At 45.7% G+C, this 24,130-nt stretch overlaps 1 protein-coding gene across 1 annotated transcript in view; it reads left to right on the top strand.

Annotated features, from left to right (window-relative positions):
• CPLANE1 (ciliogenesis and planar polarity effector complex subunit 1) overlaps nucleotides 1-24,130 on the top strand; it is a 183,830-nt gene that overhangs the window by 153,326 nt on the left and 6,374 nt on the right. The window contains exons 46-52 of the mRNA XM_074952488.1: nucleotides 885-1,016; nucleotides 10,371-10,536; nucleotides 19,618-19,679; nucleotides 20,144-20,311; nucleotides 22,278-22,402; nucleotides 22,782-22,865; nucleotides 23,897-24,040. Coding sequence (XP_074808589.1) covers nucleotides 885-1,016; nucleotides 10,371-10,536; nucleotides 19,618-19,679; nucleotides 20,144-20,311; nucleotides 22,278-22,402; nucleotides 22,782-22,865; nucleotides 23,897-24,040 — 881 coding nt within the window. The remainder of the gene's footprint in view (nucleotides 1-884; nucleotides 1,017-10,370; nucleotides 10,537-19,617; nucleotides 19,680-20,143; nucleotides 20,312-22,277; nucleotides 22,403-22,781; nucleotides 22,866-23,896; nucleotides 24,041-24,130) is intronic.

Genomic DNA, 24,130 nt, shown 5'->3' with positions numbered 1-24,130 from the left:
TAAGTATTTTGAAATAATCACAGATTTTGTTAAATTACATTGCCAACATTGTATTTCTAAAAAGCCTACTGGAAAATGGAGTATCAAACTGGAAATCTTATCTATATAGAAATCTAGGCATATATGTAATGCTTTTCTAGTCAGGCAGTTGTATACACGTAACGTGGATCAGAATAACCTTAACATGCAGTAATAGGATATGAATAAACATGTTTTATATAAGACACCCTGCAGTCCGCTGAAAATTATGTTTCTTTTGCACATTTTGAGCATTTAAGAAAGACATTACGAGTGTTTATGCATGGTTTTTTATGTTACTTTTATCGGCTAATTTTTGCTTTTGGATAAGCGCACACAACTTCCACTGAAATACTCATATTAAAAGTCAGAATTAACACAATGAAACCATTACAAAGTTATTGAATAAAAATGCAACCCGGCAGGCTGTAGTTCTGTATTGAAGAGGTATTTATCTATTGACTGAAAATGGATTGATGTGCGTCACACCTAGAATATTGTTCTGTGTAACTCTAACTATACAGGTTTCAGAGTAATAGCCGTGTTAGTCTGTATTCGCAAAAAGAAAAGGAGTACTTGTGGCACCTTAGAGACTAACCAATTTATTTGAGCATGAGCTTTCGTGAGCTCATGCTCAAATAAATTGGTTAGTCTCTAAGGTGCCACAAGTACTCCTTTTCTAACTATACACACATAGAAATATGGGCAACTCGGTAGACAAGAGTATGAGTAACTTGATCTTGAATAAGGAGAATATTCTTGGCCACCTGAGCTCAAAAGTGAAGATTTTAAGATATTTTAATTTTAGTTTTTCTTGGAAATATATTCCTGTTTTAGTAACGACATTGTTTTTTCCTTAATTTGAGTTTTATAGACAATCCCCTGCAAATTACTGGACTGAGTGGTATTACTGATGTTATTGATGATCTTGTAACAGAGGGTGGCGTTTCCACTACAGAACCGAGCATTACAAAAACACAGGCTAGAAAAATCTCCAGGTAATAATATAGCAGTTGTCTTGATTTCTGCTTTGTATGGAGTTACGGCCGCTACCATATTAATTAATGTAAATTAAATTGTTTAAATTCACTAGTGTTTACAACTCTAATAAAACAAGCAGCTTGTTGGTTAAAACTAGCTTGATTAAATAAATGCTTTATAAAATGTCACTGTCTCTTAAATTTAAGCCTACAAAACACCTCCACACATGCTTAACTTTAAGCATGAGTGCACTTCCATTGACTTCAGTGGCACTAATGTTCGAACAGTGAATACAATCTACTTAGCCTCCACAAAATATGTGTTTAACAGGGGAGATATAAATTTCCATAAGGAACAAATTATTTTGGTAAAAAATTTCATAAGTGTCCACTAACTCTTTAAGAGATTTTCAGAATGGCCAGAAGGGACCATTATGATCTGTTTCTGACCCTTTGTGTAACATAGGCCATAGAACTTCACCTAGTCATTTTTTCAATAATTCAGTAATCAAGTCCAATCATTTGTGGTTAAACTAGAGCAAATCTTTTAGAAAGAAATCAAGTCTTGATTTGAAGGTATCAGTTTTATTTGGTTCAGTTTGGAAGTGCTCAACTTGAGGCCTTATTTTTACAGGCACTGAATACCAATAGCTTCTGTTGACTGGTCCTAAATGTCTTAAAATGGGAGACCTGAAAAAACGAGGCACACAAATTAGAGGCCACATTTGAAAAAAATAGTTTTAGGACTTGTCTGTAGGGGGACATCCAGGAAAATTAATCTGAATTAACCAGAGGTGTGCATTTGAAGTGGATTACTTACACTAGGGGTAGTCAATAGGCAGACTGTGGGCCAAATTCAAACAGCCAGACGCTTTGCAATGGACCACAAAGATAAAACGGGCTGAAGCCGAGCCAGGACTGGAACCATGCCCACTCCCCACTGCAGGACCCACTCGGGGGAATGAGGCTGAGGTGTGGGATGACTTCTTCAAGTGCTTGTTCATGTCAATTCCAATCAGGTGTGTGCGTGCATGGCAGCCGAAGATTTTTCCCATAGCAGAATCCTTCAGGTCAGCCTGGGTGCCCCCTGGAGTCACGTCTTCATAGGCCTCAGTACAGAGCCCTGCCAACCCACCACCCCCTCAGTTCCTTCTTACTTGTTAGCTGGAACATTCCATAGCTCTTGCCTGGGTAAACGCCGTTCACAGTGTTCCTTGTATATAGTTCTTCATACTGTTAGTTAGCATTAGTTATTAATACTTGTAGTGTAGTTATTTTTAGTGGTTAGTGGTTAGGTTTTCTTTGGGGATTCCCCCCACCTGCAATGCTCCCAGTCCCATGGTATGCCTTGGTCCCCAGGCTTTAAAACTTGTGAGGCCTGTGGCAAGCGCATGCCTAAAAGTGACCCGCACTCCTCATGCCTAAGGTGCTTAGGGGAGAGTCACCAGAAAGACAAGTGAAGGATCTGTCGTGGGTTTTGCCCTAGGACTTTGAAAGACCGAGACCAACGTCTTAAAGTCCTTTTTTTTTATGGAGGCCACGCTCTGGCCCCAGTCAGACCCCAGATTGGGGGATCCTGCGCCTAGCACCACCTCCTTCTTAGCGCGGAGCGCTCTGGCACCATCTACAGGGGAACTGGTGCTGAAAAAGGACTTGCAAGACTCTTGGCACTGTCACAGCTCCTCCCACGTATAGGCTGTGGGCAGGCACCGGTCACAATTGCTGGTGCCACAAAAGAAAAGGAGGCCGGAGAGGGGCCACTCTCCCTCGCCAAGACCAAGGAACCAGCCACTGTGAGATCCCAGTCGGGCCACACCACCTCGGCCCCTTCGACTGCCAGGGTCACATCGACTCCTGCCCCAGTGGTGATGCAGTCGAGTCCAGACCCTGTCCACTCACCGGGCCCACAGAGTCCACAGCTGCAGCTCCCATAGACTCCGGAGGCATTCTGGGTGGCCCAGAACTTGTTGCACCTTACGGCGCCATTTTCCCCTCCCAGGAGAAATGAATCACTGGCACGGTCCTGTCCCTTGGTACTGTCAAGGGGAAAGCCTGCTGTGATGTCGTGGCGCTCACCGTCCCCAGAGCACCCCTCAGCACCAACAGCCCAGGTGTGGGAGCCACGCAGGTCCCCTAGCCCATGCTGTGAACTGTCGGTGCCTCGCAGTACAGCATCTCCGTGGTCCTCCTTCTCGGAGAACTCTAAGTCGGAGTCTGACTCTGTTCACTCTGACAGGAGTAGGAGATTGAGGTCATGGCGGGATCATCATGCTTACCCAGCACCGTGGCTGGCGCAATGGCAACACCTGACACAGTGGCCCTTCTGGACATGCTAGGCCTTCCACCAAAGCCAAGGGCGAAGCCAGGGGTCCCATTCCAGAGTGGCATCAGTAGCTTCAGCTAACTTTATACCACCTCCGGCTCCGTCGGTGCCAGCAGTATCAGGAGTGGCTCCAACGCTTTTCGATGCCAGGTTACCACCATTCATGGGACTGACATCGGCTCCCATGGTACCACCACCTATTACAATGATGCCATCGGCATCAGCACTGTCACCAGTACCATTGGCACCGGTGGTCCTGACACCGGCACTGACTCTTCTGGCACCAACAGTCTTCTATAGTCACGGCACTGAAGGTCATGGCAACTGTTGGGCTCGACATCAACACCCCGGGAACCCCAGGCGCCATGAGACCTCCCTGGGCGCAGAAGGAAAGGAGCAGCCACTCTTTCCGGGGCTTTCTTCCTCTCCAGAAGAGGCGGTGCCAGGCACTTCTGTAGCCCCAGCTCTAGAGGACAAGAAGTTTCTGCAGTAATTGCTGCAGCAGGTTGCCCAGGGCCTAGGCATCCAGGCTGAGGAGGTTGTGGAGGATGCTGATCCCATGGTGGATATTCTTGCCCCCTCTGGGCCTGCACACATTGCCCTGCCCCTCATAAAAACCGTTTCTGACACCACAAAGACTTTGTGGCAGACTCCAACCTCATTGCCCCCCCCGGGCTAAGCAAAATGAAAGACGCTATTTTGTGCCGTCGACAGGCTACGAACACTTGTATACCCATCCTCCACCAGATTCCCTGGTGGTGGATGCTGCCAACAAGCATGAATGCCAGGGCTACCAGGGACCCTCCCCAAAGAACTGGGAGGCAAAAAGACTTGACCTCTTCAGGAGAAAGGTCTACTCGACCAGCAGCTTGCAGCTCCGCATTTCGAACCAGCAGGCCATTGTAAGCAGATGATACTCTAATACTTGCGGAGCAATGGCTAAGTTTGTGGAGCTGCTGCCACAGGAATTCCCATGCCAAGTTTTTGGCTCTGGTGAAGGAGGGCAAGCTTATTTCCCAAGCCTTGCTGCAGGCCGCTCTGGACAGGGCGGTTGTGGCTACTCGGGTTATGGCCACGGGGGTTGCCATAACCCCCGTGGCCATAACCCGACAAGGAGCTCGTGGCTACAGGTCTCTGGTGTGCCATATGAAGTCCAGCAGACTATCCAAGACCTCTCCTTGGAGGGCTCAGCTTTCTTTTAGGAGAAAACAAAAGAAAAGTCTGCATAGCCTAAAAGACTCAAGAGCCACTATCAAGTTGCTGGGCCTCCACACTCCTTCCATGCAGCGGAAGCACTTCAGGCTGCAACCTCCTCCTTGGTTTTACGAATCGCAGAACCGACAGAACAGTTCCCGGAGGAGGAACAGGAGCAGCAGAAAGAGACCACACCCGTCCTGAGGCCAGGACCCTGGTCAATCTAAGCTGTCGTCGGGTCAGAAGCAGGCCTTTTGAAGACACGCTTGAGGACGGCACACCAGTACACAGGCTGGATCCAATCTCTCTTACCTTCTCGTCCCGACTATCCCCTTTCTACCCTGCTTGGTCCTGTATCACATTGGACCGATGGGTGCTCTGAATAGTAGAAAGGGGATACTCCCTTCAATTCTTGGCCCTCCCGCCCTTCCACCCCCTTTCCCTGTCCCTCTTCAGGGACCCTTCTCACAAGCAACTCCTTATACAGGAGGTGCACTTGCTGCTATCATTGGGAGCAGTGGAGGAGGTTCCTCAGGAGTTGAAGGTCAAGGGCTTCTATTCCTGGTATTTTCTAGTACCAAAAGCGGGCTCAGGTCCATCCTAGACCTGCGAGAGCTCAACAGGTTCATGAAGAAACTCAAGTTCCGCATGGTCTCTTTGGCCTCCATTATCCCTTCCCTGGATCCAGGGGACTGGTATGCTGCCTTTGACTTGAAGGATGCATACTTTCATATAGCAATTACACTGTCCCACAGAAGGTACCTCAGGTTTGTGGTGAACAACCACCACTATCCGTTCGGCCTGTCAGTGGTTCCTCGAGTGTTTACCAAGTGCATGACAGTCGTAGTCGCGTTCCTGCGCAGGGACAGGTACAGGTGTTCCCGTACCTTGATGACTGGCTGATGAAGGGCTGCTCCAGGGCCCAAGTGGAGGCACAATTCGACTTCATAAAAATGATGTTCGACAAGCTGGGCCTTCTCCTGAACGTGGTGAAATCTACGCTGTCCCTGGTTCAGTGGATAGAATTTATAGGGTTGGTACTGGATTCGACACAGGCCAGGGCATACCTCCCAGAAGCAAGGTTCTGGGCCCTGGGCGATATCATTCGAAGTCTCAGGCAGTTCCCCACCACCACATAAAGAAATTGCCTGAAACTCCTGGGACACCATGGCCACTTGTACCTATGTGGTGCAACACACCTGGCACAGACTCCGGCTGCTCCAATCATGGCTAGCCTCAGTGCATTGGCCGGTTCGGGACAGTTTGGACAGGGTCGTGACTTGCCTTGCCCGGTCCTCGACTCCCTCCTGTGGTGGCTTGACCCGCAGGTAGTGTGTGCAAGGGTCCCCTTCAACAGTCCTCATCCATTCCCCTTCCTAGTGGGGGCCTTGGGCTGGGGAGCACATCTGGGAGACCGTAGGATATAAGGCCTCTGGTCTCAGGTGGAACTCACTCTCCACGTTGTCAGAGAGCTGAACGTGGTCCGCCTAGCATGCCAGACTTTCCAAGCCCACTAGACCAGGAGATGTGTATCAATTATGACAGACACCACCACGGCGATGTTTTATATCCACAAACAAGGGTGCGTGCTCCTTTCCCCTGTGCCAGGAAGCCGTCAGGCTTTGTGACTTTTGTGTAGAGCATTCAATACATCTTCAAGCATTGTACCTCTCTGGAGTACAGAACGAGTTGGCGGACTATCTCAGCAGGTCATTCCACAGCCATGAGTGATCCCTATGCCTTGATGTCACAAACTTCATCTTCCAATGGTGGGGCTTTCCCCTGATAGACCTGTTCGCCACACAACACAACAGGAAGAGCCAGCAGTTTTGCTCGTTCCTGAATCACAGCCCAGGCTCCGTCGCGGACGTGTTCCTCTTCCCTTGGGTAGGCCATCTCCTATACACGTTCCCGCCTATCCCTCTCGTTCACAAGGTGCAGAGGGAAGAAGCTTCGGTGATATTGACAGCTCGAGCCTGGCCCTGCCAACACTGGTACGCATCTCTCCTGGAGATGTCCGTGGAAGCCCCAGTCATCTTGCCTCTCTTCCTGGACTTAATAACTCAGGAACATGGCCATCTCCAGCACCTGAACCTCAAGCCATTGCACCTCATAGCATGGAAGCTCCATGGCTGAATCCGATGGAGCTCTCCTGTTCGGACCTGGTTAGACAAGTTCTCCTTGGCAGTAGGAAACCCTGCACTAGGGCTACCTATCTGGCCAAATGGAAGAGATTTTCAGTCTGGTCGGAGCAACACTCTCCGCTTCCGACGCTCACCTCTATACCACTTATACTGGACTACCTTCTCCCTCTTAAGCAGCAGGGGCTGTCCGTGTCATCAGTAAAGGTTCACTTGGCTGCCATCTCTGCTTTCCATCCAGGTGCAGAGGGCCGGTCAGTCTTTGCCAACCCTGTGGTCAGCTGTTTCTTGAAAGGTCTCGACAGGCTATACTCACACGTCTGACAACCAGTCCTGACCTGGGACCTTAATCTGGTTATTTCCAAACTGATGGGGACACCCTTCAAACAGCTGGCGACTTGCTCTCTGCTCTACGTCTCATACAAGGTGGTGTTTCTGGTAGTGATAACCTCAGCCAACAGGGTGTCTGAGCTCAAGGCCTTAACATCAGAGCCCCCATAAAGGGTGTTCCATAAGGATAAGGTCCAGCTCACGCCACACCCAGCTTTCCTCCCAAAGGTGGTCTCCCAATTTCACATCAACCAGGACATCTCCCTCCCAGTGTTCTATCCTAAGCCGCACTCAAGTGGCAGGGAACAGAGGCCTCACTAATTGGACATTCTCAGAGCTCTAGCCTTTTACATCGAGAGAATGAAACTGTTCCGGAAGTCAATCCAACTGTTTGTGGCTGTGGCAGACAGGATGAAAGGGCTTCCAGTCTCCTCTCAACGAATTTCATTATGGATCACGTCCTGCATCCGAGGATGCTACAACCTGGCAGAGGTGCCTGCCCCTTCTCTCACAGCGCACTCCACCAGGGTGCAGGCTTCTTCAGCAGTGTTCCTGGCGCAGGTTCCGACCCTGGAAATATGCAGAGCAGCAGTGTGGTTCTCAATACATATGTTTACATCGCATTATGCAATCACCCAGCAGGCCCAAGACCTCATGGCCTTTGATAGAACGGTGCTCCAGTCAGTGGATATCTGAACTCTGACCCCGCCTCTGAAATTTGGGCCTGGGAGTCACCTGATTGGAATTGACATAAACAAGCACTCGAAGAAAGAATGGTTACTCACCTTCTCGTAACTGCTGTTCTTCATAGAATCACAGAATATCAGGGTTGGAAGGGACCTCAGGAGGTCATCTAATCCAGCCCCCTGCTCAAAGCAGGACCAATCCCCAACTAAAACATCCCAGACAGGGCTTTGTCAAGCCTGACCTTAAAAACCTCAGAGGAAGGAGATTCCGCCACCTCCCTCGGTAACGCATTCCAGTGTTTCACCACGCTCCTAGTGAAAAAGTTTTTCCTAATATCCAACCTAAGCCTCCCCCACTGCAACTTGAGACCATTACTCCTTGTTCTGTCATCTGCTACCACTGAAAACAGTCTAGATCCATCCTCTTTGGAGCCCCCTTTCAGGTAGTTGAAAGCAGCAATCAAATCCCCCCTCATTCTTCTCTTCTGCAGACTAAAAAATCCCAGTTCCCTCAGCCTCTCCTCATAAGTCATATGTTCCAGTCCCCTAATCATTTTTGTTGGCCTCCGCTGGAGTTTTTCCAATTTTTCCACATCCTTCTTGTAGTGTGGGGCCCAAAACTGGACACACTACTCCAGATGAGGCCTCACCAATGTCGAATAGAGGGGAACGATCATGTCCCTCGATCTGCTGGCAATGTCCCTACTTATCATCCCAAAATGCCATTGGCCTTCTTGGCAACAACGGCACACTGTTGACTCAAAGATGTGTTGTGTTCTTTGAGATGTGCTGTTCATGTCCATTCCAGTACACACCCTCCTACCCCTCTGTAGCTGGCAAGAAGGAACTGAGGGAGTGGTGGGTCGGCAGGGCTCTATACTGAGCACCATGAAGGTGCGACTCCAGGGGGCGCCCAAGCTGACCTGACGGATGCTGCTAGGGGAAGAATCTTCCGGCTGCTGTGCATGCGCGCACATGCCCCTCATTGGAATGGACATGAACAATACATCTCGAAGAACAGTTACAAGAAGGCGAGTAATCGTTCTTTCAGGAACCGCTTGGGGGCGAGCAGCTGGGCTGCGCTGCGGGGCGCAGGGTATCCCCAGGCAGCTGATTTGGCAGGGGAGGGGATGCTGAGGGAGAGACAGATAGCCTAAGTGTGACTCTGCTACACCCAGCCTCTCCAATCAGGAAGTGATGGGGTGTGACTTGCACACTGAGCAGCCCCATCAGAGGGCAGTTCTGTTGGGGCACTAATTCAAACTCTTTTCTGGTTTCCCTGGAGATGGTGGTACTGGCTGGGCTATGTAGCCTGTAACTCATGGGCCCTGGGCCCTGCCAGGCAACTCTCCAGGAATTAAAAGATTAATTTTTAATTAAAGATTATGTTATGTGATGAAACCTCTCCAGGAATATGTCCAACCAAAACTGGCAACCCTACAACCTGGCTGGTAAATGCCCAGCCGAGTCTCGTAGCATCTGCTTGTGCTGGGGCACCGATCACTGCACACCTCCCACAACCCTCTGGCTATATTAAACAGCATTGTATGTGTTTGTTGAACAGGGACACTTGCGGTGTGAAAAATGTTTCTCTGGCATCTGGACCTTTACTGTACATTGACCAAGAAATTTGGACTTTGACAGAAATTAATTGGCTTCCCTGAGTTAAACCACAGTGAGCCCCTGTGTGTACATCCCCATTCAGAAATAAAGTGACCTTAACTCAGTTAATATTAATTCACTTCCAGAGTGAATTAACCTAAATCAAATTAAGGCCACTTCAATTCTGAATAACAGTTTTCACACAGGGATTTAATGCTATTTAACTAATCCACTTCAAATTGACACCTTTAGTTAATTTGGATTAATTTTCCTGGATGTCCTCATGTAGACAAGCCCTTAGTTTCTCTTAGTCGGTTTTTCTGTTTATAAAATGGAGATAATACTTATCTACCTACTTACCTTAAAGAGGTACAGCAAGGATTATTTATTTAGTCTATTTCTAAAGCCCTTGGAAGGCAAACTGCTATATAAATCCTGAGTAATGTTACTAATATTTATTATTGGCCATTACACTATCATTAAAAGATTCAAAAAGGTATTCACATATTAAAGAGAGTCTTAGTTAAATTTTATGATGAGCATCTTAAATTAACATTACCAATTGTTCTACAAAGGGTCCCATTAAGATTATATTGTTAAATATGAAAAAACCTTTTCCTCTATTTAAAACAATCTTTTCAGTCTTAGACAGATGTTCTCGTTTAGGTGACCCTACATAGTGGCATGGGAAAAGATAGATGATGGTATCTATCTAATCTAGTTCTCTAGGTTCTTATACCATTACTATATATTTAAAGAATACTTAAAAACTCTTCTCTTTTTATCTTTTCCCACCTTTGTACCAAGAACAATTTTTTATTTAAAGCTTTGATTCCAGAGCATTATCTGTATGTAGCCTAAATACACAATCAAAAAGAAAAGATACCTTTAGAAAACCCCGTGAAAAATATTTGCATGCCAGGATTTCTAGTAAGTTACACTTTATATAATAAATTACTATTCCAGTTGATCATTATTTAGGCTTTTTGTGTCTGAATTTTAGTATATCATTATATATCTGTGTTTTCATGTAACCCTCATCACTATAGTTTAAAGGACACATACTGAATTGTTTCACGCTTATACCTGTCCTCAGAATCCATGATACTGCAGCTGGACATTCTCCAAAAACAGAAAGAGAGAGAAAAGAGATACAAGCATGGATGAAAAGAAAAAGGAAAGAAAGACTGACAGAATATCTTAAAAAACTGGATGAACAAAGAGAAAGAGAATATAATCCATTTAATTTGAGAAATAATATGGTAAGATTACTGGGTGTCTGGAATAGTCACTGTTGCATTAATATAAGTTAGTGTGGCAAAAAAAATATGAATTTCTTTTAATGGATTGGTATAAACCAGGGGTGGCCAACCTGTGGCTCCAGAGCCACATGCGGCTTTTCAGAAGTTAACATGCGGCTCCTTGCATAGGCACCGACTCCGGGGTAGGAGCTACAGGCGCCAACTTTCCAGTGTGCCAGGGGGTGCTCACTGCTCAACCCCTGGCTCTGCCACAGGCCCTGCCGCCACACTACCCCTTCCCGCCCCCTCCCCTCAGTCTGCAGTGCCCTCCCTCCTCCCCAGAGCCTCCTGCATGCCATGAAACAGCTGATTGGGAGGTACGGAGAGGAAGGGGGAGGTGCTGATTGGCGGGGCTGCTGGTGGGTGGGAGGCGCTGGGAGCGGGGTCGGGAGGGTGATGGGGAGCTGCCGACATATTACTGTGGCTCTTTGTCAATGTACATTGGTAAATTCTGGCTCCTTCTCAGGCTCAGGTTGGCCACCCCTGGTATAAATTAAGGCTGAGTTGGGTAGTGCAAGTTTGGAGAGATGGTTAATAATCAATGATTATTTGGAAAACTAATTGGATAACTGTGTGTTTACAAAATTTCCTACATTTAGGTTGTTGGGGACTGTTGAATTTTGAGAAAGATGATGATTTGAGAAAGATGATGAATACCACCCTAGTTGTGTCAAGGGTGGTAGGTAGGTAGTTGAAACTAGTAAGCGATAGGATGTTTCTAACTGTTCCTCTCACTCTTCCTTGTTGTTGGAGGTGACTAAGGTCAGAGGCAAATGTGCTATTCTCATGATATGTCACCCCCTGACTACAACGGAAGAGACTGTGATATCTTTAGATGAAAAGTTTCTTTCAGCTTTCATTAGGAGATACCTGTCTTTCAAGAGCAGTAAAAGTTTGTTGTTAGGAAGGCCTGAACCTTTATTAATTCTGCCCTCAAAGGGAAGCAAGACTGATTTAAAAATCTGAGCTCTTATGTGTGAGGCCAGTCAGATCTTGACATCCTTTAAATGGTGGTGATATGGCAGTAATGGAAACTGTCCTTGACAGTGATGCATTCAGACATGCATGGCTACATTCAGTTTTACACAGAGGTTCAGTAGAAACTTGATGACTGGCATGTGTTAGAAGGAACCTTTCCCATCAAAAGATGAAGGGGTTTGTCACAGAGACTCTCAAACTCAGTGTTCAGTTTGAAATCATAAGTGCTCAGTACATTCAGAATCCGGGTTCTTGGCTTCCCTACTGGCAGAAACCAAAAGATTCCAAGTCCCCAACCACAAGCAGTATAAAACCTAGAAGATTTAGAAAGAGATTCCACCACCTCCCTAGGTAACCCATTCCAGTGCTTCCCCACCCTCCTAATGACAATTTTTTTCCTAATATCCAACCTAATATCCTCCCCCACTGCAACTTGAGACCACCTTGTTCTGTCATCTGGTACCACTGAGAACAGTCTAGATCTATCCTCTTTAGAACCCCCCTTTCAGGTAGTTGAAAGCAGCTATCAAATCTCCCCTCATTCTTCTCTTTTGCAGACTAAATAATCCCAGTTCCTTCAGGCTCTCCTCATAAATCATGTGCTCCAGCCCCCTTATAATTTTTGTTGGCCTCCGCTGGACTTTTTCCAATTTTTCCACATCCTTCTTGTAGTGTGGGGCCCAAAACTGGACACAGTACTCCAGATGAGGCCTCACCAATGTCGAATAGAGGGGAACGATCACATCCCTCGATCTGCTGGCAATGCCCCTACTTATACAGCCCAAAATGCAGGGAGCCTTCTTGGCAAAAAGGGCACACTGTTGACTCCTATCCAGCTTCTTGTCCACCATAACCCCTAGGTCCTTTTCTGCAGAACTGCCGCCTAGCCGCTCGGTCCCTAGTCTGTAGCGGTGCACGGGATTCTTCCGTCCTTAGTGCAGGACTCTGCACTTGTCCTTGTTAAACCTCATCAGATTCCTTTTGGACCAATCCTCTAATTTGTCTAGGTCCCTCTGTCTCCTGTCCCTACCCTCCAGCGTATCTACTACTCCTCCCAGTTTAGTGTCATCTGCAAACTTGCTGAGGGTGCAATCCATGCCATCCTCCAGATCATTAATGAAGATATTGGAGAAAAAAGGCCCTGGGACTGACCTTTGGGGCACTCCGCTTGATACCGGCTGTCAACTAGACATGGAGCCATTGATCACTACCCACTGAGCCCGATGATCTAGCCAGCTTTCTACCCACCTTATAGTCCGTCCAACCCATATTTCTTTAACTAGAATGAAAAATGCAAGCTCATATTAATTAGTTCACCACTTCGTCAAAGGATAGTGGACATGCACCAGCCCTTGTAATCTGAGCAGATTCCCCAAGCATTTTGGACAAACTTACTTTAATGTTTTATCCTTATGAGAAAGTTTATTAACTACAGAAAGATGAAATTTTAAGCGATTGTAAGTGGTAGGCATAAAGGTCAGAGATAGTTACCTAAGAAAATAAAAAGTAATGCATTCTAAATCCTAAGCTTTCAGACTAAGCAAGATTTGAATCAAACAGCTTTTCTCACCCCACTGGATGTTGAAGGTAGGTTACAGTTGTTAATACACAGGCTGAATTTCCTTCTCAGCTTGGGACCAGTGTTTCTTCAATCAAAGTCTTTGTCTTCCCAGCGTTCTTTTTGCCTTCAGTGTAGGTAGGGGAGGAGAGAGGTGGTCTCATGATGCTACTGTCAAGTTTTAAGTTCCAAGGAAGAATTGGGTCGCGAACTTATGGGTAGAGCCTTTCCAACCCTCTGAAGAACTTGTTTGTTATCTCATGGGCGAAGACCGATCTGCCTTGGATCGGAGGGTGGAATGCTGAGATGGCTGCCAAGTGGACCTTGAGTGGTGATGATGATAGACTTTGGTGCTTCGGACCAAGGAAATAGTCTAAGATTGACTGCAGAGAAGCTTGCGTCAGGCAAAGGCTCCACTCGGCTGCCCAGCAAGAGAAATGTTTCCACTTAGCCAGGTAGGTAGCTCTGGTAGAGGGTTTCCTGCTACCTAGCAAGACCGGTTGGATTTGTTCCAAGCAGGCCCTCTTGTCCAGATGCAGCCATGCTGTCAGGTGCAGGGAGGCAAGCTTTGGATGAAGAAGCTGTCCGCAATCTTGTGAGATTAGGTCCAACCTGAGTGGGCGCATCCACGGGGCTGCCACTGCAAGATCTAGAAGCATGCAGAACCAATGTTGATGTGGCCAGGCTGGAGCAATTACAGTAACTCTTCCCTTGTCTCCTTTGATCTTCAGGAGGACCTTGTGAATCAGGAGAATCAGAGGGGAAGGTGTCCAGCAGGTTGTTCTTCCGTGATAGCAGGAAGGCATCAGACAGGGAGCCCTTGCCTTGACCGAGCCTCAAACAAAACCAATGGCATTTCCTGCTCTCTGCAGTGGTGAACAGGTCCACCTGGGGAGTCACCCACCTCTGGAAGATGAGGCCGGCAACCTCCAGGTGGAGAGACCACTTGTGGTGAGAGGAAAAGGGCCTGCTGAGGTGATATGCTAACCCATTCCAGACCTCAAAGAGATGCGATGCTTCCAGGTGAATGGACTGCTTCACACCAAACTCCCAGAGTCTGAGGACTTCCTGGAAAATGATCCCGGAGCAAGCTCCTCCTTGCTTGTTGACATAGAAAACTGCCACTGTGTTGTTCGTCAAGACCTGCACTGACTTGCCTGAGAGTTGCGGAAGGAACACCTTGGAGGCCAAGTGTATTGCCCTGAGTTCTTTTACATTTATATGCCTTGATAGATCTCTGCGACCAGAGACCTTGGATCTTGATGTTGCCAGCGTGGGCACCCCGCCCCTGATCTGATGCAAAGTCATCATGAGCTGTAGGGTTGCAAAGGGTACCCCGGTCAGCACTAAGTCTGAATCTAACCACCACATCAGGGATGCCAGAACTGGCGATGGAATGGTTAGAATCAAGTCTAAACGGTGTCTGCTTAGGGAGTAGTCTGATGTGAGCCACATTTGAAGTGGCCTGAGGTATAGTCAAGCGTACTGCATGACACAGGTGCATGCCACCAGAGTGACCTAGAAGCTGTACACACACATGGTTAGCTGAGATGATTAGGTCCTCCATAGCTGTGAACCTGGACTCTGGATGGAAGGTCCAGGCCTGAGATGCATTGAATTCTGTCTATAAATGCTATTTTCTGCACCCGGACGAACTTTGACCTTTGTTCCTTTTATTAAGAGTTCCTTAGCCAGACAGATGGCTTGAATGACGTTGATACTATGCTGAACCTGAGCCTGTGATCAGTCTCTTATCAACCAATCGTCTACATATGGCTAAATCTGTATACCTCAACATCTGATATAGGCTGCAACTACTTTTTGTGAAAACTCAACAGGCCAAAGGGAAGCGCTGTAAATTGGTCATGGCTCTGACCCATCACGAATCTGAGGAATCTCCTGTGTCCACGGAAAATGAAGATGTGGAAATACATGTCCTTCAAATCGAGGGCGGTGTACCAGTTCCTTGGAGTCAGGGAGGGGTTGATGTAGGTCCAGGGAGACCATTTGGAACCTCAGCTTCTTGAGATATTTGTTGAGGCGTTGCAGGTCTAGGATGGGGCAGAGGCCCTCTTTTGCCTTGGGAATCAAAGGAAACCCCTCCTCCCTCTCAGTTCTGGAGGAACTAGTTCCACAGCCCCTGCCCGCAGGAGGGTTTGCACCTATTGGACGAGAAGTTGCTTGTGAGAAGGGTCCCTGAAAAGGGACGGGGAGCGGGGGTGAGGTGGTGTGATAGAAACTGAAGGGTGTGCCCCTTTGCTATGCTACTTAATACCCAACGGTCCGATGTGATTGATGACCATGCAGGGAGGTAGGGCGAAAGCCGGTCTGAAAATAAAGGGGACAATGGATCCGGAATAATGACTGGTAAGTCATCCTCAAGCATGCCTTCAGAAGGCCTGCCTGTTCCCACTTGTGAACTGGCTAGTGTCCTGCTGGGATGTGGAGGAAGAAGGTTGGCCCTGATGGTGTATGTAACCTTTTCCTTTCCTCCTGTAGGGCTCATGTCTGGGGGGCTCCTGAGAACCTGGGCAGCAGCAGTGATATGATGTGTTTCCTCAAGGCTGATGGTATATAAAGGCTTAAGGATCGCAGCGTAGCCCTAGATTCCTTGAGATCATGCAGTTTGGAATCTGTTTGCTCAGAAAACAGTGCAGCTCCCTGAAAAGGGAGCTCTTGTACCAACTGCTGAATCTCATGAGAGAACCCCAAAGATTGCAACCAAGAGCTGCGTCTCATCGCCACTGCTGACACCATTGTCCTGGCTGCGGAGTCTGTCACATCTAAGGCGGCCTGGAGAGAGGTCCTGATCCCCACCTTCCCTTTGTCTATGATGACCAGAAACTCTTGCCTTGACTCCTGTCAAGGTTCCTTCCCCACTCTGAACTCCCAGGATACAGATGTGGGGACCTGCATGAAAGACCCCCAAAGCTTATTCTTACCAGCTTAGGTTAAAAACTTCCCCAAGGTACAAACTCTGCCTTGTCCTTGAACAGTATGCTGCCACCACCAAGCATTTTAAACAAAGAACAAGGAAACAGCCCACTTGGAGACGTCTTCTCCCAAAATATCCCCCCCTTCCCCTTTCCTGGGGAAGGCTTGATGATAATCCTCACCAATTGATACAGGTGAACACAGACCCAAAACCTTGGATCTTAAAATTCTTCTTTTAAGAACCTGATTGATTTTTTCATTGTTCTTATTTAAAGAAAAGGTAAAAGAATCTCCTCTGTAAAATCAGGATGGTAAATACTTTACAGGGTAATCAGATTCAAAACAGAGAATCCCTCTAGGCAAAACCTTAAGTTACAACAAGACACAAAAACAGGAATATACATTCCCTCCAGCACAGCCTATTTTACAAGCCATTAAACAAAAGAAAATCGAACACATTTTCTAGCTAGATTACTTACTAACTTAACAGGAGTTGTAAGGCTGCATTCCTGATCTGTTCCCAACAAAAGCATCACACAGACAGACCAAACCCTTTGTCCCGTCTTGGCCATTTTGGGTCAGGTGCCAGCGGGGTTATCGTAGCTTCTTAAGCCTTTATAGGTGAAAGGGTTTTGCCTCTGGCCAGGAGGGATTTTATAGCACTGTATACAGAAAGGTGGTTACCCTTCCCTTTATATTTATGACAACTCCTGAGGCAGGGAGTCCTTAAATTTTGTCACTGAGTCCCAGATATTAAATTCATATCTCCCCAGCAGCTTAGCATCGAGCTGCTTAACATCTTTATTTTGGGGTGTGGCACTCGTCTCACCCTGTCTGTCCCACTCCTTAGCCACAGAAACTGCCAAGGACCTCAGGGGAGGGTGAGAACACATGTACTTGAATCCCTTGGTGTGAACATAGTACTTTTTCTCTGCCCTTTTGGATATTGGGGGCAGACATGATGGGGTCTGGCAGAGTGCCTTCACCAGCTTTACCACCCCATCATGAACTGGCAAGGCCACTTTGGAGGGGCCCACTGCATTCAAAATATCAAATAGGCTATTCATTGGCTCCTTCAATTCCTCTGCCTCCAGTCCCAGGTTGGCAGCAACTCTTAAGTAGTTCCTGGTGAGCACCAAAGTCACCTGGAGGCAGTGGGATCATGGGGCCCATAACCACCTCATCTGGGGATGATGAGAATGCCACTACTACTGGAGGGACTGGCTCTTCCACCTCTCTGGGCGTGGTCTCTACCGGGGGTACTGCCGAGGATTCAGAGCCATGGTCAGAGCCTGAGTCAGCTTCTAGAACCTGCTTAGGTAGGGCTGCAGCTTATCTTTGGGAGATCGCAAAAGACAGTGGCTGAGAGAATGGTCCGGGTAACGCTGGGAACCACGCCGGGTTCCAGTATTGCCATTGAAGTGCCCACCGCCCTGGAGGCTAAACTCCCATAGATAGTCCTGCACTGAAATCCAATGCATAGGCAGGATGACATTGCCTCTTTTGTGGGGGAGCTGACTCACCTCCAGAGCTCGAAGAAGATGACTCCATGTCCAAAGGCCGAGGAAGGGCCGTTGTCTCTTTCTCCTGTCAGCCGTGGTGAGTCCGGGGAGCAGTCCCGAGGTGCTGGGGAACGATGTCGAGAGTACAGTGACTGGCATCCTTTCACTGGAGACCGACTCCGGGATACTGGCAACCGGTGCTGGGCAGATGGAGACCGGTGTCTCGACATTAGAGACCAACATGGAATAGACATGAGCAAATACTCAAAGAAGAAGAATAATTTACATTTAATACTGTTCACGTTTGTGGATATATTTGGAATATTAAATAATTTTTAAAACAAAAGCTAATAGCTATTAATAGGCAGTGGGTTTAAAACAAACAAAAGGAAGTACTTCTTCACACAACACATGTTCTGAAGGCCAAAAATATAACTAGGTTCAAAAAAGAATTAGATAAGTTCATCGATGGCTATTAGCCAAAATGGTCAGAGATGCAACACCATGCACCAGGTGTCAGTAAACTTTCAACTGCTAGAAGATGGGACTGGACAACAGGGGATGGATCACTCCAAATTGCCCCGTTCAGTTCATTCCCTCTGAAGCTTCTTCTGGCATTGGCCACTGTCATGTGCTAGAATGGACCATTGGTCTCACCCAGTTTGGTGGTTCTTAAGTTCATAGGTAGTAAAGCCACCAAAGTTTTTCCTACACAAATTTCTAAACTCTGCCTCTGTTACTGTATACATTCATAGAATGAAAGTTTGGTTTGTAATATCTGCACTACAGTGTAATTTCAGCATAACCTTTGCATTTCTATTCTTTAGCAGACTCACATATAAACACAATTTCCCCCCTCAAATCTTGTTTCAGAGACTATTTCTCAGTCTATCGAGTGATGTAAAATGTGGTGATGTCACCTGGGATTCTTCAGGGCTTGGAAAGAAATTGCAGTATCTCAGTTGTCACCTCCTCTCCCCTCCCCCCAAATAAATAAATACAAACTGTTGCCTTGTCAGCAACCAAAAATCTGGTGGCTTCTAGCTAGCAGCATTTCAGTCTGTTCTTATAGGTGAAGAGCTCTCTTCAACTTAATCGACAAGAAATCTGTAGCTGACGCTCTACAGGGGTTGAGACCTTGCCCAACAGCAAACACATCCTCTGGTCTTGTGCTGATCAGCCAGATCCACAGAGCTGTCAGTAACTCCTGTATTGATAACCTCCCGTCTTTGAGCTATGATTGGCTCAGCTCTTAGGTTGCAACTATGTAAGCCATGGAAACTGCTTACCCATAATGGTGACTTTCTGTTCACATTCAGAAACTCCTAATGATCATGTCTAGTAACTACCACGCTCTTCTTCTGATTGTTTCTTGGCAGTTCTGAGTTGCTCTGATCTGTGCGCCAAAACAGATAATTCAGACAAATCCATGTTCCCTCCCTGCTGCTTTCTTGCCCTTTCCCATGTGCCAGATCTCATGATTTTTTTGTATCAGAATATTTGGTGCTTTTCTTAAAGTTTCTGCTCCTGGAGTTATGTGATGATGAGAGAATCCCTATTTTAATTTAGAAAAAAGTTTCTGGACCTCAAAAGATTGGAAACATGTTCTCTAGCAGCTCCAGAACCAAAGGGCGCCCCCCAAAAATTATTTTGTAAAAAAAACCCCTCACGATTGTTAAGCCAATCTCTTGATATTTTGACTCAGGAGATTTGATGCTTGGGGTTGGCAATTACAACCTTTCTTTGAAAATAAAATATGTTGCAGTTTAAAGCATGTGGTTTACACAATCAGGAATGGTGACTTGGCAGAGTTTGTGCCATATGAACAAGCAGTTGGGCTCCCGGGGGTTGGGTATGTTTCCTGAGTTTGGGAGAACTGAAGGCATAATATTAGCCTGAACTCCTGCTGAGCCAGTACAGTTCCACTTTGCTCCTTACTCTGGGTAGTGCCTCAAAGACACAGTCTAACCTCAAAAAGAGTAGCTATAATAAATAAGATCTGATAAGATTTTTAGGAGGTGAACTAAAATGTATAGCAAGTTAAATGCTTGTTTTCATTTTCTTTTATAGCAGTTTGGTCTCTCTGCAAAGGAAATCAAATTGAGCCAGAAAAAGAAAGATGAAAAAGATAAGTAAGTTACTATGAGTGTCATTCTGGGACTTCTTATGTACTTTTAAATTTAACCATTCTGCCAGTCTCAGTGCCTAGCTAATTATGTCTGTCTTAACTCTGGAGTTTCAGATATTAATAACTTTTGATGTAAAAAGCATCAACAGTTTGCGTCATAATTCTCATTAAATTTTATTTGGGAGAAAGTTGAATATTTAACTTTTTCTGGTCTATATCTTTGTATTCTATTAACTATTTTTAATGTAATGTTCTGATTCATTCTATTGAAGCTGTTAATTGTAACAATTATCTTAATTTGTGCAACTGAGTTCAGTGATTGCAGAAAGTTTTTCAGTAACCATCATAAAAGGATGTTATGAAAGTGGACTGAGGAATCCATAAAACAGCTCTAGTTAAAATAAATAACTTTCACTGAATGATATAATGAACTAATTTGTAACTTTTGCCTTACTCTTTTCTCCAAAGAGCCCTGTTCTCTGAACATCATAATCTTAGAGTCTCACAAGCGCTTTCCCTAATGAACGAGATGTTATCTGAGACAGTGCAGCTTCCTGCAGGTGAATTTAGACCATTGTCTGAAACAATGAGATCCCCTCGAGATTTCAGAAAGCAGCACCCCACATCTGCTAGAGGGTAACATATTTACAATTCAAACATACTTTGGTGTACAGGCCTCCCAAATGCACATCAGATTTGCTAGTTGAGATGTTTCAGAGTAACAGCCGTGTTAGTCTGTATTCACAAAAAGAAAAGGAGTACTTGTGGCACCTTAGAGACTAACCAATTTATCCTGTGTGACATGGGTTAAGTTCGAATGAGTTAAATGTAATGGCAGTGGGCAAAATGGCTGGGTCTCTCTAGCTGATGTTTAACCTGGTGTTTGGAAGTCTCCAGCTGGCACACAGCTAGCATAGCTAGCTCCTACACCATCCTCTGGCAAGCACCAGAGAACAGAGCATTGAATGCTGCTGTTTTGGCATGGCTTGTGGATTACCCCTTGGGGATCATAGCCAGATAACCAGCTCCTTCAAATCCACCCCCACTTACCTGCATCCAGGAGATACTGAGCACAGCCGAGAGAATCTGGTGGCTCATGAGTGCATGAGCCCTGTAACATCTGGTAACAATCACCAATTTTTTTTTTAAAAGTCCTAGACTAGTGAAAACTGAACATCTTACCTGATCCTACTTGTAGTTGCATGTGTAACACTTCTGCCATGTGGAACTGGCAGCAACAAGGTCTAGGGGTTCCTTTTCAGCAATACAACATCCTCTCGGTGCCTCTAAGAGGCAATAGTTCCCCTCTTGCAAGCATAGAGTCTGAGTGTAGAAAAGAAAATTTTAATAAAAAAGGAGAAAAGAAACCCAGCAAGATTCATAAGCAAGCAGGATTCATAAGCAAAACACCCTCCCCCAAGTAGGTGGGGCAGTGTATTTTGCCTCAGGTTCTTAAGTCCAACAATTAAATGTTCCTTTAATGTGCCCGTTACTTCTCCCTCCACTGCACCCCACTCACAGTTGTTGTCCTTGGTCAGTGAAGATCCAGAGTTCAGAGGTGCATTCACATGAGTTCACCTCCCATCTGGGGGTGGAGGAAAGAAGGCATTTTGCTTGCTCCCTGGCTGCTCAGCTGGCCACTCCGCTAGCTGCACTGGCCGCCTGACTGGCCGCTCGTTGCTCTGCCGCTCCTACTAGGATTTCTTGAGGTCCTACCGCTTAACACAGCTTTATGTTCTCAGTGTGGGAGCCTCATTGCCAGTGCAGGCTAGGCAATTGCTTTCACCAGAGATTCTGTCTCATCACAGGTCAAATGTTTAGGCCTGGTTATTAGTGTTTTTAGCTCTATTGATACACAACAAAATAATCAGCTGTCATTACACAGTGGAGAGAGAGGCTAGTCAAACGGTGGCTAGGATTCTTAGATGGCACCCACACCACCAGGTACAAACACCTGTCCCCACCCTCCCTCAACTAAACTGGGCTTTGGCCCTCCTGTCCCCTGCATAGCGAGTGCAGTTCAGTTGAGGGTGAGTCCCTCAATCAGGGTATGCCAAGCACAGTTCTGCTATCCTTGATTCACACAACAAGGATAACAACACTTTATTACCACTGCGCTCAATAACAAAGTGCCTTGTGATCCAACACCAGCCAAAAGTGATCTTTTGGGCAAAGCAGCCCCATGATGCTGCACACATAGGCAGAATGGGCATGTCTATGCAACAAAGGTTGGTTCCTGAAGTCTTCTTCCCCAGCTCATCTGTAGGTGTCAGAGGAGAGCTCATGCAGACCCTGCTTACATATGTATTGGTTTTCAGCAGAGCCTCTTGAATTTATACCCCTTCTCCTTTTCTAGAAAGAAATACTTCCACAGAAGTGACTTACATCACCGAGATAGTTAACTCTTCTTTGTTTTGTACTTTGCTGCTTATTGCCTTGTAGAAAATAATGGTATTTCATTTAATGTTACAAATTATTAAATATCCTCCCCTAGATATTATTGTTTCAAACATAGTTTGTTTTTATTGCAATACATTTGTACTAGTATAATTGTATGTTGCTAGCAGTGGTAAATATGTATTTTTTTTTCTTCTTGCTTTAGAAGTCGTCCTGGTAGTCGCAGTCTATCAGCAAGTCAAGCTGAAAGGAGCAGAACTGCTGCCAAACCTGACTTTGGTAAAGCAAGATCTCATTCCACTCCACCTCAGGGTTTAGCTCAGTCTGGGGGTAAGAATTGAAATTCTGCTCTCTCCCCCCTCACGCGCCTCCCCCCCCCCATTTGTACATGGAAGCTAACAAGCTTATGGTGTAATGCAGGCTCCAGACCCAAGATCTGGATTGTTCTTTGAAGATGAGAATGTCGCTGTTATGATGACTTTAGCCACTCAGATAGGATGTCCGTTATTTGACTGCTTCACCATTCCTTTCTATATTCATGAAGGCCTTTATTGTGCAATTTGTCCAGAGTCCATAATAAAAGGTAGTGTGGAACCCAGGAAGCAGGCACTTACTTGACTCTCTCTCTCTTCCCTTTTGAAAACCCACCTATATTACACACAATACTAAAACTGGTTGCAGTAAAATTGGTTTGTATGTGTTTTTTTAGGAACTGCCACTGTGGTATTACAGAAGAATATATCCAAAGGGAGGATTAGAAATGCAAGACATTATCCTGTTAACTCTAGGCAAGGTAAGCTATACAGAACAAAGAAATGGTGCTTTTCAACTAAAAGTTTAATAGAGTGCTGTGTTTTACAAGACCTAAAAACCTCTGAGGTAAGTAACTATTTAAACAGTAAGACAAAATTATTGCATTTCTGAATTATTACTGCACATTTCAGGTGGTATTTTTATATGGCACAGTACTCAAGACTAGAACTGGTTGAAAAATGGGGGGGGGAAGGTATCCCCCTATTTTTTTTACTGAAAATTTTTGAATTTTTAAATGTTTTGACGTGTTCTACCAATGATTGAACGCCCTTTAACAACCTGAAAAGTGCAGTAAGTGCCTTGAAATGCATTGTTTAGCTCATCATTTCTATGAAATGGAATTTATGAATCGCAGTAGGAAAATAGTAAAGCTCATACATTTATGAAGCAGTGTACGAGAGGCAGCACAGGAGAGAAGTAGCGATTAACTGGGTTCAGTTCCCAGCTTTATTTCAAATTAGTATTGTGACCTTGAGCAAGTCCCTTCATCTCTCTGTACGGCTGTTTCCCCTCAATTAGGGCATCTAGGTAGTACTGCAGTACAAACAATAAATATATCTATGATAGGAGAGTGAAAGCAGTCATATGGTACTACTCAGAAAATATTCAACTTTTTGTGCATTTGTAGAGCAGAAAATGGCAAAACTTTAGAAAAATGCCTTATTCCAGATCTGTTTGTTGCTGTGAATTTGGAACCCATTGTTCTGCCTCTTTTCTAATGTACCAATTTCCAGACTCCAGCCCTCGATGTTAAAGCCCAGTTTACTGTGGCACACACTCCTATTTAATGTATCAGTGATTCAAATGAGTTGGAGAGTGCCTGTGGTACATCTGCAAAGTTATTGTTAGTCAAAATTCAGATTCTAAAATAGACTGGAATTCCAAATGTTTAAAGCAGGAGAAGGCGCAGAAGAGTCTTGAGCAGTAATTTTTGAGCTTGGTTTACAGTCACTGCTCCACTGTGTGAAACTAGTTATATTAAAAAAAAAAAAAAATCTTTTCTTTTCCAAGTTGCCATTCGACCTCAAGACCAAATGTCCCAAGTCACTCACAGAGGAATGCTGACAGATTTTAACCGGAGGAGAACATGGTTGCAAGAAAATGCAAGCCAGAGGCAGGGCCTGAGCAAAGGAAGACCTAATTCGGCCAGACAAGGTTTGGAAAAGGAATTTAGGATATATTGAGGCCTAAGTCTCCTTTCCATTACCCATGTTTATGCTAGTATCACTGGTGTTTAAGTAGTGT

Source organism: Natator depressus, chromosome 5 (genome assembly GCF_965152275.1).
Source record: "Natator depressus isolate rNatDep1 chromosome 5, rNatDep2.hap1, whole genome shotgun sequence".
Lineage (NCBI taxonomy): Eukaryota > Metazoa > Chordata > Testudines > Cheloniidae > Natator > Natator depressus.
This window is presented reverse-complemented; position numbering and strand designations above follow the sequence as displayed.